Source organism: Candoia aspera, chromosome 6, assembly GCF_035149785.1.
Source record: "Candoia aspera isolate rCanAsp1 chromosome 6, rCanAsp1.hap2, whole genome shotgun sequence".
In the NCBI taxonomy this organism is placed as follows: Eukaryota; Metazoa; Chordata; class Lepidosauria; order Squamata; family Boidae; genus Candoia; species Candoia aspera.
In genome coordinates, this window is record NC_086158.1 from 39,933,088 (window position 1) to 39,952,372 (window position 19,285).

General features: G+C 38.7%; 1 protein-coding gene across 2 annotated transcripts in view; it reads left to right on the forward strand.

Annotated features, from left to right (window-relative positions):
- EPHB1 (EPH receptor B1) overlaps positions 1 to 19,285 on the forward strand; it is a 411,545-nt gene that overhangs the window by 115,545 nt on the left and 276,715 nt on the right. For both annotated transcript variants that reach the window (XM_063306816.1, XM_063306817.1), the window contains exon 2: positions 7,751 to 7,815. In XM_063306816.1, coding sequence (XP_063162886.1) covers positions 7,751 to 7,815 — 65 coding nt within the window. The remainder of the gene's footprint in view (positions 1 to 7,750; positions 7,816 to 19,285) is intronic.

Sequence of the window (19,285 nt, forward strand, 5' to 3'; positions counted from 1 at the left end):
ATAAGCAAAACAGATAATGATGTTTTGCTAACTGTTGGGATGGATCTAGGTCAGCTTCCTGTCAGGAAAACTGGGGAAGAACCACGCTGAGTCGAAGTTACAATTCTAGTTTCTTTATTGCTCCTACCATATACGGAATCTTGCCAGACTAAAGCTACTCTAACTGATTTAAGTGGAAAAATACTCCTGGGCCTCTAAGGCAGGTCCAGCCTAACTTTCTTTGCTGGTCTCCCAATGCTTTCAATGCTGTGAGAATGCTTATCTCCCTGGAATGCATTCTGTCCTCCCTCAGTTCCAAGATCCATCACATCACCCCACTCCTCAGGGAGACATTCCATCACACTTCCTCTGTATGTATATCTATGTATGTAGATCTATGTGAGATACATGGAAAGATATAGATAGGGAAATGCATGAGAAGTATTTTTTTTTAAGTGTGTGTGTCTATAAAATTTTTATTAAAATTTTTAAAAAGAAACAAAAACTAACAGAAATTCATATAGAGTAAAGATAAGAGAGGAAAAAAAAGAAAGAAAAGAAAGACAAAGGCAAAAGTGCAGAAAAAAGAGAAGAAAGAAAATATAAAGAAGTGGTTTCTGATTTTACTTACAGCAGTCATAAGTACAAGTATAAATTTACCTCTTACTCTATGGTTATAACATAACTCACTTTTTTCTATAATTAATTTTTTTTCTAATAAAATCCATAAATCATAAGTTCAGGTTTTTTTTTTGTTTCATGCAAAAAGTCTATTAGGGGTTTCCAGTCAGCAATAACATAGAAAATGTTTTTTCTTGAATCAGACAAGTCAATTTGGCCATCTCAGCAAATTCCATCATCTTCACTTTCCATTCCTCCATTGAGGGTTGTGCATATAATAATCTCATTGCAGTTATCATTAGGGCGAGGATTTCTATGACATGTCATATTTTTTCGGGAACCTTTATTTGAATTTATAAGTAAGTTAAAACATGTTTTAGGGTAATCTGGTGAGAATTAGATGCTTTTTATTTTGCCTGAAAAGTCATATTTTGACTTTTTAAAGGTGTTATATCATATTTCTGCTTAATTTTGTAACAAATGTCATATTTCGGCCATTGGCAACCCTCCTGATAAGCCAGCAAGTTTGAGCCAGCAAAGGAAGTGAGAATTTGCCTGTTTTGTTTTTTTTTCCTTATTCACTCCCAACTCAGGGAGGTGTGTGTGTGAGAGAGAAAGTGATGGTAACAAAGGCTTCTCCCCTGACCAGGCCTGAAAAAAAGGTGAGAATTTGCCTGTTTTGTTTTCTTTTTCTTATTTAATCCCCAACTCAGGACTGTGTGTGTGTGTGTGTGTGTATAGGAGAGGGAGAGCAACCTTTTTTAAAATGACTTCAGCAGGCAGAGGCGTCTCCCCTGACCAGGCCTGAAAAAAAGAGTGAGAATTTGCCTTTTTTTTTCTCTGTCTCATTTGCTCCCCAACTCAGGTGTGTGTGTGTTCAAGGTGGTGGAGTCACATGAGAGCTGCAATCTGATTTCAAGATGCCTAAAGGTAGATGTTCAGTGAGTGTGTCTTGTTCAAGAATTTGGGGAGGAGATTTTCAGTAGCGGCAGTGATACTTTGCTTTGTAAATTATGTGAAGTTAAGGTATCTGCCCAAAAGTGTTTTAATATTCAACAGCATTGTGACACCATGAAACACAAGAGTTGTTTAGCAAGATTTACCTTCACTGAGAACAGGCAACATCTCCTTTTTGAAAGAGTTTCTTCTTCAACTTCAGGTTCATCAAATACCCAGTCAGAATTTTGTAAGGATCTCTGTACAATGATGGTTACTCCAAATATTCCCTTAAGGAAATTAGGTAGTGGTAGCCTCAGCCATTTTTTGGAGAAGTACACCAGTCACCCAATTCCGAATGAATCAACTATAAGGAAAAATTACATCTCTGCCTGCTATGAAGATGTGTTAGAAAAGCTAAGATCTGCTGTTGAGAACAATAAGATATGGGTTTCAATAGATGAAACAACTGATGTAAACGGAAGATATGTAGCCATTGTTATTATTGGCACTCTGAAATGTGACAAACCTGGTGAAGTATTTCTTCTAACATGTGAAACTCTACAAAAAGTAAACAATTCCACTATTGCTATGCTCTTTGATGATTCTATGAAACTACTCTGGCCAGATGGTGTAAAAAGGGGAAATATTCTTCTCTTTGTAACAGATGCTGCTCCATACATGACTAAAGCAGCCAAGGGACTTAAACTTCTTTATCCAAAAATGATCCATATCACATGCCTTGCACATGGTTTACACAGAGTGGCCAAAGAGATTCAGAGCTGATGTAGATAACATAGTTTCGAATGGGGAAAAAAATGTTCATTAAAGCTCCACTTTGAGTACAAAGAAATTGCTCCTACTTTGGCTCTCCCTCCCCAACCTGTCATGACACGTTGGGGGACTTGGCTGGATGCAGCTATGTATTATTTCACAAATTATGCTTCCTTGCAGCGGCTAGTTAAAGAATTTGACTGTTGTGAATCTTCCTCCATCAAGATTGTGCAAGCTTCCTTCTCTGAAACCTTGGCTGGAAACTTAGCATATATAGGATCTCACTTCAGTGTATTATCGAGAGCAATCACCCACCCTGAAACTGTAGGAATGGAACTTAGTGATGCACTGAACATTGTAAAACAAACTGAGAGTGATTTAAAGCAAGCAAAAGGGAAAGTGGCTGAAAAAATTAGTGATAAACTGCAAAGAGTGCTGCAATCTAATCTGGGTTATTCAACACTTTTCAAAATAAGTAATGTTCTAAATGGACTTGAAGCAAAATTTGAAGACTTCGAGCCAGAATTTTCTCCAGATGAGTTTGCTTTTTTCAAATGTCTTCCTATAACCTCTTGTGATGTCGAACGGAGTTTCTCCAGATACAAGAAGATTCTGGTGGACAACACAAGGAGTTTTGAGTTTGGTAACCTCTAGATGCACATGGTCATCCAATGCAATTCTGCTGTTAATGAAAAGTAATCCAGGGATGACAGTTTTACTCTCAAAATGTTCATTTGATTCCTTCAATACTAGTGCTTCTGCACTGGAAATGAAGAATAAACCTGTTAATTTGTGTGTGTAAGCACAGATTTTTAAAAATTGGGTGCTAATTTCAGAAAAATTGTAAAGTCATATTTTTGCTTTAAAAGTCATATTTTTGGTTTAATTGGTCATATTTAAATGGTTTTAAGGTCATAAATGCTTGCATATTTCTAACATTTTTAGGTCATAGAAATCCTCGCCCTAGTTATCATGTATAGAAGCAAAGTTCCATGACATTTTTCCAACTGTTTCTCCATCAGACCCAAAAGGAAGACCTCCGGATTCAATTGTATATTAATCTTTTATAACTTCTGAATTAGTGTGTGTATTTGAATCCAAAACTTTCCTGCTTTTTTACATGTATATTATAACCAAAATATTTAGCCCACTTTAATCATACATTCTTTCATTTGTTCTTCTTCTGATCCAAATTTCAATAAAAGTTTGTACATTTTAACAATAGCATCATCATTTGTACACAGTTCTATTTAAAACTCAGTTTTACACTGTTCAAAACCAAAAATTCTTTTTTGTACTTTAAATCTTTCTAATACTTGTATATAAGAAAACCATTGACAAATATATATATCCCTCTGTCATCAGATCTTCTCTCAATTTTATTTTACATTCTCCTTGACAAAATTCTAATATCTCATGATAAGTTAGCCATTTATGTTTACTTATCATTTCTCACCTATAAAATGCTTCTTGTGCTGAAAGCCACAGAGATGTTTTCGGGCACAACCTGGGTTTATATCTATTCCATATTCTCAATATGGCACGCCTAACAAAATAATTTTTAAAATTGACATTAACCTTAGCTTTATTGTACCATAACTATCCATGCCACCCAAATATCAAGTCATGTCCTTCTAACTCACAAAGCCTTGTATTTTTCAATAACACCCACTTTTTTATCCAAACTAAGCAACAGGCTGCAAAATATATTTTCAAATCAGGTAGACCCAATCCTCCTCTTTCTTTTACATCTTGTAACACCTTGTCTTTAACTTATGGTTTTTTTCTCTGCCACACAAATTTAGATATGTCCTTTTGCCATTGTTTAAATGGTGCATCAGTTTTCAAAACAGGTATTGTTTGAAACAAAAATTTGAGGTAAGACATTCATCTTGATCACAGAAATTCTCCCCAGCAATGACAATTGTATTTTCTCCCATCTTAACATACCGTTTTTTAACTTCATTCCATGTCTTAACATAATTATTTTGAAATAACATGATCTTGTATTTTCATATTTTTTGTTAATAACTTTGTCTCCTTTTTATTAATCTTAAAATCTGCTAATGCACCAAATTCTTTTAATTTACCCATTAATACTTCAATTCCCTTTAAAGGATCTTCCAAAACCAACACCAAGTCATCTGTAAAAGCTCTTAACTTACAGGTCTTGCATGGGAAGTACTTGTGAATTACTGCCCAAGCTTCATGTTGAGTCAAATGACAAGCAGGCGTGTTTGCTTATTTGATGTAATGCAATTGTAAGGAAGATTCCAGCTGTTACTTGAAGTGGTTGACTAGAGTCTTTCCTGATAGCACACTGAGCCTCAAGGAAGTATCCCTCCCTGTTGTTTTATGTGCCCGACCTCAGCACTTAATAAGTGTTCATGTTTAAGTAAGCCAGCTTGTGATTTGGCACTGCAGGGTGGCAAACTTCTTCTTCAGTAGATTAGTCACAAGTAGCTGCTTTCTAGCTTGTTTTCAGCCACAAACCTGTTAGGAAAAATATTCCTCCTGATGTCTAGAAGACAGATACAGAACCAAAACAGCAGTGAAGTTCTGATGAAGGGCAGGATATGGGATTATACCAATTGTTTCCAGAAATACAACTCAGAATATAATGATTTGTGATGGAATATGTAAAAAAATAGCTGAGATGAACATGTTTTCTAGGTTGGAAATTATTGTCATAGGTCAAACATAGATAAATAGGTTTTGTATCTACTTTATAAGCATTTCAGTCAAACCTGATCCATTCCTCTGGACATATTGATAGGTCATAGAGCTTTAGATGGATGCCTCCGAAGTGCATTCTGGTGCATTCATTTAATGGATTCTGAAGCCTTTTTTGGTCAATCTATGAGGGTGACTAACACAACTTAGAGGCTAAGCTGATTCAGCTATCTTGAATCATTTAGTTTTGATTGCTGCTAAAGTATGTTATGACTATTGCTTAATCTCTTTCCATGTCAGCATTCTTCTTTGATTTCGGCATTCAAAAGGCAGATGTATTAGTCAAAACCCTGACATACAGCAACCCTCTATGGGATGATAACATGACAATTGAGGGTTGCTATATGTCTGGGTTTTGGACAATTCAAAATTTCCCAAATTTTGAGTGACAGTGGGATAAACAAAAAGAATTAGTGGTGTTGCCTGAGCCTGCCACAAGCTTGGTTGCTCGAAGCTAAAGAACAAATAGCTCATGAAGAGGAGAATATATTTAATTCCAGGTTTGTGAAGGGAGATAGATAGGAGAGTGGGCTTAAGCAGTAAGGAGTGCTTCTAGGCACCAGAAAACATGTAAGATGGAAGACAAAGAAGTAATACGATTTTTAATGTTTGGGAAAAAAGAGGAAGAAAAGTGTTCTGGTGCAGTAGCTTTTGTTGTGAAGCTACTGGTGTTGAAATATAGTTAAAATGATGATTAGAGTTGCCTCAGGGCATAAGTTGATGACTTTGAAACAGAGTCATCTGAGTTGCAGGAAAGAAAGGGGAAATGTGCCCAGCATGGAACTGCTTGACCATAGATTGATGACACATGTCATTTCTTTCCCCAACATTTGGTGGAAACATTGCCAACAGGCAACTTAATTTTTAAACAGATAAATAAAACCTGGGGGATTCCTCCTACCTCATCTGTTTTTCTGTTTTTGTCATTGCTACTATTATTACTCTTCAAAAAAGGAGAGACTGGGAAAATATTAACACTAGAACAGCTTTATCATGTTTTCAAAACATAAAATAAATCTATTTCTTCATTTATGAAACCCTGAGTCCAATCACATTGTTTTAATATTCATGCTTCTGGTTTCTGCCTAGGTTGGCAAGACATTTAAGCAACAAATCAGTGTATACCAAAAGATCGAGTCACCAACATTCCTGTTTCAGTTAGGCAGCTATCAAGTACTCATGGAAATGCATACAACAGCACGTTCAACCTCACTGCTTGGAGAACCAATGGAATTTGTAGGCCAAGCTCTAGCAGCTGGCATATTTATATTACCTTTCCTATCCTTCTGATTTCTTTATACTTTCCTCTCACTTTTTTTCCCCTTAAATCCTATATCTATTAACAATCTAAAAGTATGATATCTGAGATGTTAAGACAACCTGGGATGTGATTCCATATTTTCATTTGGTTGCTAAGCTCTGACTGATGATCGTTTAAAGATATCTACTAGACCAATCTATAATCCTATTAATTCACAGTACTAGAAGTTAGAGCCATTCATTTGGGTGCAGGAAAGATTTTAATTTATGTACTTCAGCTTTTTTCATCAAAGTTATGCTGTAAAGAAATGTGATTCTTGTTCTGCTGGAACTGGCACTGCCTTTTTGTAGAAGAGTTAGCTGAAATCCAGCCTTATGGTGAGGTCATGGGTATGAATCAATCTTGTGTATCTGTAGATGATTTGAAGAAAGCTCAGTATGAATTTATACCTAAAGAGATGAAGCATATAATAACCTGCAAATTCAAGGTCAGTTGAGATTGCCATTTGGAGATGAGCAGGTAAATAGATGTTCATATGCATCAAGAATGTCATCTGCCTGCAGGCTGGATCCAGACCCTACTTGGCTTTTTGATTATCACACCAAGTTTGAGTTTGATTGATTGAGGTGTAGTAAAAGTTGAGCTGGTTTGCAACAAAGTAAGTTGAATTGGGGCACCGCTTAAATCAGTGAGACAAGTTAGCTACGACTTTAAGGCCCATTATTTTAAACATGCAACACAAATCTGGAGCTAACCCATTGTGCAGTTTCACATAGAAAGAAACAATGAAGATGATACTGTTGTCTCATGCACATTACAAGAGACCAAAATAATCAATACTGCCTTCCTATTGGTAGTGGGGGTTTCAGGAAATGCAGTAGGTCTTCAGCTGTCTCTGATGCTTCTGACTGAGTAAGCACCATTCCTATAAAACACCCTAAGCATTTGTCAATACAACAGGAGAATAAGCAAACATTTCTGGAAACAAAGACTTCTTGATTCAAAAGGAAGTGCACGTGAACTAGTCATTTTTGTTATGTAAACAGTGTTTTATAGTAATTTAAGACCAATATGTTTATTATGACATAAGCTTTCTTGAGTCCAATTCCTCAGATATGTCCAATGAAGTGAATTCTTGTCCTTAGAAGCTTATACCATAATAATTTGTTAATCTTTAAGATGCTATGAAAAATTAAATGTATAAACTGGACTGTCATCTTCCTGGGATGCTTTAAACTCAATTCGCTAATCTAAATACTCTCTTCCAGTTCCATTATTCTGTGTACTGGGAGTTCAAAGCACTGTAAAAGCCTAAACTTGTATCTACAGAGCAGCAGTGAGAATTATATATCAACTTTGAAAACAAATAACATCCCAATATATCTTTGTGGTACTTATGTTCAGACTCCTAACTTGCTTTCCCCCCCTTTCTTTGTCAACCCTCAGAAACACTAATGGATACTCGGACAGCCACAGCTGAACTTGGTTGGACAGCAAACCCACCATCAGGAGTAAGTAGATGTCAGCTACTTAAATGGTTTATAAAGGGGGTGTTGGTTCTTATTTACTTTCAAATAAGTAGGAACAGTCAAATTGTCAAGTTTGGTTTTCCTTACTTTACTATTTTTTTCCAGTCACATTCTCTTCCATTTTTCCTCCCATTGGTATTGAATATGTTTGAAATGTCTGCATGAAACGTTTTCTTTTTAATCTAAATATATTTAAACATGTTTTTATAATATGCACACTTTCTCCATGCAGTTTAACATAAAATGGTGCATTTCTGTATCCATTTCCAATGAATATGTACATTTTCTTAAACTGAGAACTGTATAACATAGTGTGATAGAATGCGTAATAGACATTGGGAACACAGAGGGGGCACAAGACACTTAAGGGAGGAAACAGGGCTGCTACAGAAGAGATTCTTGAGTCCAAGGGAGGGAGGAAGCATGAGAAAGAAACCCAGAGTAACTCTGCCTTAATTACACTAGGTATTAGTTGTGTGGGATAATTATTCTGGTAGGCTTTCAAAGTTCTGTTACATTATCCTACTAGCAGTAAAGATTTTTCCAGAAATCCAATAGGGTCTTATTTCCTGAGCTGGCTAGCCTCACAAGGTTATTCATGAATCTTGAAAGCCTTTTTACTGTTTCACAAGAGAAGGGTCAGATCCTGCATTCTGGACCTAGATGTGGCTTTGGATTTCTGAGGTTCCCTATTGTTGGCAGGGTAGAAGGCAGTGGTGTTATTGCACTATAGGCAGTAGATCACACAGATCACAAGTTTACCCAAGGCTATCGTGCAGTTATATTATGCACTCAATTAGGGTTTACCTCAGTTAGGCGCAGCACCACAGGTGGCTGAGCAGCAGTTATACTCCATTCTCCTGGAACCCTGCCTGAGAAATTTAGGGAATGCAGGACCAATTCTTTATTTTCTTATTCTGTGTGAATTATTCATGGTGGGTGGGTTGGGAGTTCCCTACAGATTGGATCAAGGCGCCATTTGTTCTTAGCCTTTTGAAAGAAGAAGCAGGTAGATGAGCACTACTACTCACTGAAAGCAAAGGTGCCACACTAGTCAGCTATCAAGATTTTATGCAGAAGTTCAGACCTGCCTTTGATAATTCCATCAGGAGAGCGGATGCTAAGTGGGAGATTTGTGACAAGAAGGATGCAGAGAATGTGAATACACAGCAGATTTTCAGGTATAATCCAGGGTTGTGCATTGGAATGATTTTTCCCTAATCATCCATTTCTGGGGAGGCCTTTCTGATGAATTGAGGGATGAAATTGTGTGACAAGGCATACCAGAGACCTTGGAAGAGTTCTTTAAACATTGTGTGGTGACTGATTGCAGTCTAGAGAAGTTGAAGTGTGGAGAAAATAACAGAAAAAGACAGTTTCAGAGCCTTTCTTCCCCCTTCCCCCTCCCAGTAATCTCCTTGGATTCCAGTGGTATGGAGCCCATGCAAATAGGGATGATTAAGGATGTTTTCTGTTTGCAGTGGAAAAACAATGAATATGACATCTCAGATTGTATTCTTAACTGTGGAGCACTTGGTCATTTATTGGAGGCTTGCCATGCTAAGCCTTTTCCTTTGAATCAGCTGGAAAGTATTGTACTTGTGGAGATTTAGTACATCTTGTGAGTAAATGCCCAAATTGCTCTAAAGTCTTGACTTTGGAAACTTTATAGCCCCCCACCCGAAGAGCTTATCAGGAGGGTCCTCAGATAATTAAGAAGAGTTCTGACATGTGATACAGGCAATTGCATTTTATAATCCTAATTTGTCTTTGTATATCCATGGGCTTGGAACTCCAACTATCATCTCTTTTGGACTCTGGAGAAACTGCTAAGCTGAGGCTATTGTGCGGCAATTGGGCTTGCACACACAACCACTGGAAAAGCCTACGCAAATGGAGATGATCAATGGCAAATGCCTCAAATCAGGTCGCATCCTGCAACATGCAACTCCTTTGCAGATGAGAAGAAATGATCACAAATAATTATTGCAACTATATTTGACTGCTTCTATATATGTCCCAATTGTCTTGGCCATAGACCGGTAATCCAACATGTAGTCCTGATGTTCACTGGAACAAGAGATTGCTTCTTTCCTCTCAAAAAAAATGCCAACACCACTGATTGCAGGCATTAGATTCTTTTTTGCATCTCCCTCCTGCTACACTGCCTGTGCCTCCTTCTTTGCCAGAAAAGTATGTAGAATTTGGCAATGCCTCAGGGGAAGAAGAAGCTGCAACCTTGCCTCTGAATTGGGCATATAATTATACTATCAACTTGCTACCTGGAGCTTGGATCTCAGAACTAAATGGCAATATATATGTCTACTGAAGAATTAGGAACGTTAAAGGAATTTCTGAACAAAAATCTGAAGAAAGGAATTATTAGTCCTTCTTTATCTCGCCATTGTTTTTTGATAAAAAAAGAACGATATGTTTTATTTGAGATCTGTACGTGATTATAGACTTCTCATTTCTGAACTATTAGAGATCACTATCTATTGCCTCTTATTTTGGTTCTGCTGGACTGCCTTCAGAAGGCACACATTTTCACTAAACAGGCTTGAGAGAAGCTTACAATTTAATTTGGATGAAGAACGGCCATGAATATTTAACAGCCTTTTGACACTTGTTATGGCAGGAAGGGAAGAGTCTCAGAGTAATTCTGCCTTAGGTATGCTAGGTATAAATTGTGCAGAAGAATTGCTTTAGTAGGTTTTCAAGATTCTGCACATTAGCTACCCTACTAGCAATAAGGATCTTTCCAGAAATCCTAGTGGTTCTTGTTTCCTGAGCTTGCCAGCCTTACAGGGCTTAACACATACAGTAGTTGAGAACAGTGTGGATTTGCACATAGAATATTCTTATTTCTGAAGTTGTGGAAGTGCAAATTTGGTAAAGTTCATATTAAAATGAGACCTGAATAAGTGTTTCTTTTACCTCTGTTAAATATTATAAATGTGTGTGGAGGGGGCAGGGGAAGAAATTTGCTTCCCATCTTATTGAAATCTTTACCAGCTTTTATTTTTGATCACTTCTCAGATAATGGAAAACCCAACACATTTAATTATCTGCAAACAGAATTGTGTGTTCTTTCTCTACACCTGAACGGAGCAAGTGAATTCTTGTCACTTTCTCTTGTCCCCTTTCAGAGTGCTTTGCATTTTTAAAAAGCAACCTTATGATTTAGGAGTTGACTTCTGATTTTTTCCCCTAGAACTGAGGACTGATTATGAAACTGAAGTGGCAAATAGGATGGGATCCCAAATTCTGACTCAGTCCCAGTCTCCCCACTTTTTCCTATTGGGAAAAAAAATAAATTTAGGATAAATTCACATTTGAAACTGTGAATTCCAGTTCTGCTTTAGGCACGAAGCCAGCTGGGTGACTCTTTCTTAGCCCTAGGAAGAAGGTAGTGGCAAGTGGAATGTTGCCAAGAAAACTGCAGGATTGTCTCCATGCAGTAACCAGAATTCAAGACTAATTTGAAGGACCGTAACAACTCTTGGCTATATGATGTGACCAAAAATAAATAACTTATTACTTGATCCTTCTTTCTTGCTGTATGGCATCTTCATTCTGAGAATGACTATGTTGTGACAAGTGTCCCCGCCGTTCAGCTTCCAAGCCTACCTTTTGATATAAGAGTGATGCAGACTGGATGCTGCCTATTCTGTTTTCAGTCACCTCCAAAGCAATGATTTTCCCTGCTGTGGAAAGCTGGCCGTGCTGCATATTTGGTTTTTCCTTCTGTGGTTCTTTTCCTGGCTTGTATTCAGATGATTGCAGCCTTCGCTGATCCCAGTTTCTGATAACACATTGTGTATAGCTGGGGAGGGATGCTGTTGTACAAACAGCTGCTTGGAAGAGGATTTAAATGGCCTCTGCATTTATGATCCCAATCACATTATGCAACAGCCAGCAGTGAGTTACTGTCCCATTTAGGTATACTAAATACCCCTCAAAATGTAATTTTAACAGGCAACCTTGTATGATTTGTTGAGACTGGCAGTATACCCTGGGATCATGAGGAAATTCCTTCACACATTGACTTTGAACTTAGCATTCATGGAACAGAAATGTGGGAATTGTGTTAGCGAGAGAAGAGGTGAGACATTCTAGTGATGGATGGTGGCAATTATGAAACTGTTGATTCTGGAGATGGAAAATGAAAGTACTGGGAGCATGAATAGAGAAAAAGGGCAATCCCATGCATAGCAGCATGGCAGGACATCCCTGTATGCCTAGTTATACCCATTTCAGAATGAGCATGCTATGGGATTGTGTTGCAGGTCCACTGCCATTTTGTGATAAAATGTAGGATCACTTCTTGTGTGGACATATGTATACTTGGTACAGTCCTGCGTATGAACTGTACCAGTTCAGAAAGAATCATCTGTGGTGAGAGGAAGCAGTTAAGTAGTGAATGAAGAGAAAAAGAAGTCTGGTTGCTTATCCCATCTTGCTTCAGTGAAGCTTAGAATAGCATTTAATTTCCCCTCCTTTTATCCTCACAGCAACCCCACTGGGTAGGCTAGATTGTATGCATATGCATTCATGCACATGAAAGGTGGGGGAATATCTTCTGATTACGGAAACCTTAACCCAAGGTGATCTACTTTTCATGACAGAGTTGTGATGGTTAACTAAAATTTTGATTTTACTGGGCCTAAACAGATCCTACTGTTCTAGGATCTAAAACATCCTTCCTTATCCTGGTGCCCTCTAGACATGCTGGAATATGGTTCCCATGCTGGTTTTGGAATTATGGATGTATACTTTAAAGCATCTGGAAGGGACTAAATTGTGAAGGTTGAGCTACAATATTCCTACAAAGATAATTCTGTGTATGGTACCATAATGCATGCATCCAAGATAATGTTTCCCTTGTAATGTCCTTGATTGTTCTGTTTCCAAATTTTGAGGTATGGATTCATGTCTCACAATTGTTTATAGCTAAACACAATATATTATTGAACCAGAGAATTTGCTGCCATCGTGTGGGATGATAGTCATAAATTTAGATAATTTGAAAAGGGAGTTAGCATGGAGGATCAGACTATCCATGATCCTCTTGATGACAGCCATACCTCCTGAATCAAGATAACATAATTAAATGCCAGGATTTAGGAAATAACAGTGGAAGATGACTATTGCTCAAGTGCTTGTGAGCATCTGTGATGCATTTGGTACCTCATTGTCTGACACAGAATGCTGGAATAGGCAGGTCTTTAGTTTGATCAGGAGGGCTCTTACCTTCTTTTTTCTAACTGACCCTGTAGCATCTCTCTTGTTGAACCAGGGAATGTATTTATACTTTCCATGAGATGTTTTATTATCAATTATTTTTATTATCAATATGACAGGCTGTCTGTAAACAAAATGTCTTTGTTGCTGTTCTCTGTGTCTTTTGTTCTTGGAAGTTTGCCTTGACTGATCCCTTGGTTTATCAGGCAGTTGTCCACGTGGAAAGGATTCATGTATGTCTGTGGTTTGCCTTGTGTGTTTGCATGGTGTATCAGGATTAGCTGCACAATACCAATTGGCTTAATAAGTTACTATCAATATCACAGAGAACTTATGCTTTTCAAAATGAAGCAACCAAAATCTGCCCCACTTTGCTGGCTGTCCCCTCTGTCTTGGAGAACATAGTCAGTCAGTGCTTCATACTTTTTTCCCTTGGCTTGCCTCCCTTGCACTCTATACCTAAAGGATTATAATTAGGAAACATTAGCAGGCTTGCAGCAGCTTTCATACCTGAACCCCATTCATAATTGTACTCAGCAGTGCTCTTCTTTGGCTATTAATGTCACTTCTGTGAAGCAATGAGGAACAAACCACCTTCAGGCACTTAAAACACCTTTTTTATACAATAGGAGTGTTTGAAGAATGGGAGCATAAAATAACCTGACTTGCATTCCCCTGACAGAGAAGTGATCAACAAAGACTTGAACAGGTACCTGAGAAAAAGATCACTTAGAGAGATGGTGCTGGCTTCATAGGGAGCTTTGAGCAGATGATAGAAGGCTAGCTAGGGAGAGAGGCTGTACCAGAAATTATTGTTTTGCAAAGCAATGGAAAGATTAGCAAGATAGATAGACATGGCAAAGCAAAGGAAATATGAAGGACTCCTAGCAAAAAAAGAAAACAAATAGTTGGCTGTTAATTGGCCTTTGCCCAGTTTTTCTTTTCTCTGTGCAATTTGGAAACACCTTGAAGGCCATCACTGGTTGGTGCTGCAGCAATGATTCATTTTTCCACAAGACTTCACACCTTCGGGTTAGTTTTGTTGCAATTCTGTCCATAAAAGTGCCTTGGAGTTATTCTCATGTAGGGAAACATATATAGAGAATGCTAAATCAAAAACAAAAAAGTAATAATATAAATCCAGATGGAATTTGTTAGAAAATCCACTTTAGGTTACTGCATTTTGTGGTTTTTTCCTAACAGCAATCGTGTAACATAAATCTGGTAAAAGAAGAAGCAGTGTGTTTCAACCAATTGAAAGACCAGAATGGAATACTTGAAATACTTGAAATAAGAAAACAATATAGAACTTTCAAAAGCTAGAATGACTAGGAGGGCTTGAAAACTGATTAAAAATAAAAGGTCAACTGTCTTTCTATATCCACGTTGTGAAGGAGCTACATAGATCTGCTTTGGGAAAGAATTCTAGGAATGGAAAGCCACCCCAGAAAGGACCCTCACTATATTAATTCCTGGAAGAAGATCAAAGAATGTCTATAGAAGCTCCTGTATTTTTAGCAGGATTATGTGGAGGAAAACAGTTCTTCAGATAATTATGCCCCAGTCTGCTTAGAGTCATATACAGTAGGTCAAAATCAATCTTTGTGCTTGGAAATACATAGGCAGCAAATGCAATTAATAAAAAATATAGGGACAATATAAATAGTCCTACATAGGCCATGTGCCATAAAAGATGAAAGAGCATAAAGGCAACCACCATTATAATCAGGACAGAGATCTTGGAAGACATTACCAATATTAGTGGTATGCAAAATCTCATTTGCTCCTCCCTCCATTGACAATTTCAGGCTGCAGTCAATCTAAACAAGAAGTTTACGATCTTATAGTCATGTTGAAAAATGACAGCCTGAGAGGGGAGCAGAGGAACCCAAAGCTCACTGTGACTTATCTTCCTAATGCTAATCCAGGGTTTAGCATTATGATTCTAAAATTTACCACCAAAGATCTTGCTTGTGGACTGATGGAAATTGAAACCAAAAACTTCTGGAGGGCATCAAACAGGCTACACCTGAAACTAATCTACAGCCTTGCTTGCATGCAAACTTTTCTGCTATCTAAAATATCCCATAAAATGTAAAATGTCTATTAAATTCAATGGTGCTAAATGTTGAAAGGAGAAAACCCAAATCAGATTTGTATTGTTAATCTACATTTCTGTTGATAAAAGGTGAAAGAAGTATACAAAGTATAAGCAAATAGAAATAAATGGTCAATGGGTATTACAATTTGCAATATTATATTTGAAGGATATTTTCAATAATCTATATTGAGTTTGATATGGAAGCACAGTTAAAAGAAAATTTACATTCAAAGCCTTGGAAGTATTTCAAAAAGGGAAGTAAACTTTGAGACAATATGATCAGATTGTTTAATTGTCCTTGGAAGATTTAAAATCAAGAGATATTCCTCAATTTTATTTCTGTCATTTTAAAGCAAGTTTATTTTTCTGCACAGTTTCAAAAATGCCATTTATATTTTACAGAGCATAGCTAGCAAAAAATGTTATGAGATTCACAGAATGAAGAGAAATAGGTGTACATTTGGCACATCATGTTCCAGCATTAGAAGGCTGTAATAATTTAAAATGAGAAAGCAAAACTTGGAACAAGGTAGATAAACATGTCCTCATTTACAATCGTTCAAATTCTAGCCTTGCACAAATATCCTAAAATTTGCAAAGTCTTGCACAGTTAAATTGTTAGTCTGGGAGTGGCTAATGGCATGGACCCAGGAAAGAGATAGTATGTTCAGGGGTTTGGGTTTGGGGCAGGCAGCTGTAACATTTCTGGGGTGATGAGCAGAGAGAGATATGGTGCGAGATAGGGGTAGGGCCTCTTAGAGAAGGTGTACTTAATATCTTGTACCAATTCCTCTTTCTAGCCCTTGGTCACTGAATCTTCAGGGGCCTGGACTCAGGCTGTTGCTGCTCAGTGCCAGGTCAGCCTGTCATAAGGTGCTCCTCATCCATGATTTTATCATGGAAGAGAGGGCTGTTCTGGCATGTACCATTGAGACTTGGATGGGCACAGAAGTGATGGCTTTCTTGAAAGTATGCTCCCCCACCCCCGGTATTGACTGTGGCACAGAGGCAGGGGTGAGGGATGGCTGTTGTTATCTGAGAGTTTATTGTGGCTTTCAGAGACACTGCTTTATAGGTAACACCCTGTTTGTGAAGTTGGGCTCTAGGGAATAGATGGAATTACTGCTACTATACCTTCCTGATCCATAGCAGCTTCCCAGCATCAATTGCTGAAAGGCTTAGTTGATGATGGAATTTTCTAGATTTATGGTACTGAGACACTTCAAGCTGCCTTCCCTAGACATGGAGACTGATGCAGTTGGGAGTACATGGCCATCATGATAACCATGATAACCATGGACATAACCAAATTTTTGAGGGCCTAATACATGGTGGGGATCACACAATTCTGGTTCTTGTCTTAGGACAGTGGTGTCATGATATGGAGGTGGAAGATGTATCTATTTCTTATAGACAAATTGTTCTTTGATTGCTTTGGAGCTCTCAACATGTTCTCTCCACTGCAAGTAGGACCAATTTGATTGTTCTGCCCCAGGAACCTGATGGATTCCATAGGGTTTCAGAGGGTGCTTGGGGAAGTTGCTGAGGATGTGTAGTTTGACTGAGGCTTGAGTCTGTTCTTAGAATGAGACAGTGGCTGTAGCCTTGGTATTAGATTGCACCTCTGTAGTCTCTCTCTCTGCATTGATCCTGAAGGTCCTCCTGGTTTTCAGAGGAATTTCAAGAGTTGAAACAGCAGAAGAGATGCCTAGAATGCCACTGGAGGAAGACAAAGAGCGAGTTTGACCAAACATGGGTAAGAGCATTAATTAAGGATTACACTACGGTGATAACAGCAAAATGGAGGCATTTTTCTGCTCTTATTGCATCTGCAGTTTTAGCAGGTTAGTCTCAAAGACGTGAACAAGATCTTTAGAGCTATGAGTGTGACCACCTGTTTATTAGATCATGGGAGGTGACATGTGGCTGCATCCAGATGGTGTGAATTAATCCTTGAATGCAATTTGTGTGTGGATCTAATGTGTCTGCCCCTCCTGAAGAAGCTATCTGTAGATCTGATGATGATGAATAATTTCTGAGTTCTTTCTAATCTTCACTTCGGGGGGAAAGTTGTGGAGAAGGTAGTCAGACAGCGGCTCCAGAAGGCTCTGGAGGAAACAAATTATATGGAACTCCTTTCAGTCAGCTTTCAGGCCTGGGCACAGTACCAAGATGACACTGATTACACTTGTGGATGACTGTATGGAAATAGCATTGGGGTGCTGCATCCATCCTGACACTCCTTGATCTCTCAGCAGCCTTCAATGCTATTGATCATCATTCATCTGGACCAGCTTACGGGATTGGGAGTGGGAGACAAATGGTGGTAATCTTCTTTCACCAAATCAGTGTTCCAGTCAGAAATCCAGTCAGTGTGGTGGGGGGCTGGGGGGAGAGCTCTGGCCCTTGATCATTGCTTTGTGGGGTGCCTCTCTCCACCCCTACATGAGGCCACTGGATGAAGTAATCCATTGGTATGGAGTTATACATCTCAACCCCTGGTTGCTCAAGTGATGCCATCAGTGTCTGTCTCAGTGTCTGGAGGCTGTGGGAGTTTGGATAGGAAAGAAATAACTCTAGCAAATCAAGTGGTTGTGGATTTTGAGACCTCCTGAATCTGGAGATTTTCTATCCCTAGATTTGAATAGGGTTGTATTCCCCAAGACAAACTCAGTGTGCAATCTGTGGGTCCTCCAGGACTCATGGTTCCTATTTGAAGAACAGGTGGCGGTCATGGCTTGGAGGGCCTGTGCACAAATCCATTTTGCCCCCCTTCCTGGATCAGGAGGCCTTCCTCATGCCCTGACTACTTCTTGTCTACCTTATGGCAACATGCTCTACATCTGGTCCAGAATGCAGTGGCATGGGTAATTAAGCCTGCACCTCGGCATTCCCACGTAACACCAGTACATCTCAAACTGCAGGATTTCCAGTGGGCTTCCAGGTGTCTCAAGCCAGTCAAGGCCGGCAAACTTAGGAAACAAGAACCACTTGGATTTCTGAAATAGTCTTTCTTGCTAGTAGAATAATGTAACAGAATATTGGAAGCCTGTCAAATCAATTCTCCAGATTAGCTTCTACCTAATGTAATTAAAGTAGAATTTTACTTGCTCTTCTCCCAAGGATTAAACATCTTCTGATTTCCTGACTGCAGTCAGCATCTGCAGTAATCTTCGCACCTAGAAATACGAAGTCTTTCACTGCTTCTACATTTTCTCCCTCTATTTGCCAGTTATCAATCAAGCTGGTTGCCATAATCTTGGTTTTTACTCTGAATCTCTTTCCCACACTTTCCTCACTCCTAGACTAAGGAATCTTTTCTGTAATAGATCTACTCCTCCATGTTCCCAGGTCTGCTAGACATTTCATCCCAAAGTGTAATTCAAGATTCTGGTTATCGCTTTTAACCCCTCATGGCACAGGCCTGGTTATTTGTGGGACCCACACCTTTGATCAGTTTTAAATGTCCACTGAACTCCAATATGACCAGCACACTCTCAGTCCCATCTCTTAAACAATGCCATCTTATGGAATGAAGAGACATGGCTTTTGTGTTGCTGTGACTGCCTGTCATGTTCACTGTTTCAATGTAGTTTATACATCGTAACGTTTCACATGCCGTGGCGCTGACGCGCGTTTCTGTTTGGGAGGGAGCTGCTGTGAGACCTTGTACCAAGCTCTGTCTGGGTAATCAGTGTGATGGAATGTGTTTGGGTTATGTTATCTGTTCAAGGCCTTTTCCCGCAGACCATCAGAGACCGTTAGGAGCACCTGGGATTGTGAACTTGAGAAGATTCTACGGGGGAGGGATTTCATTTGCACTGAGGGTTTTTACTTTGAATTTGGCGTGCTTTCATCATTCTCAGCTTTCTCTGTGATCCTACATACTATTCTTTAATAAATCAGATATCTTTGAATTCCTGCTCATGAGTCTGATGGTGTTTTAGAATAGGCAACCATTACATTAAGCTGAGAATCCCAAAGTTGTACCATTAGCTCCTACCAAGATCAGTCTCTTGTGAGGGAAAATAGTTAACGATGGCTGAGTCAAAATTCACGACCGGGGGACTCGAGGAGACGGCTAGCTTGATGCCCGAGTCGACGGTC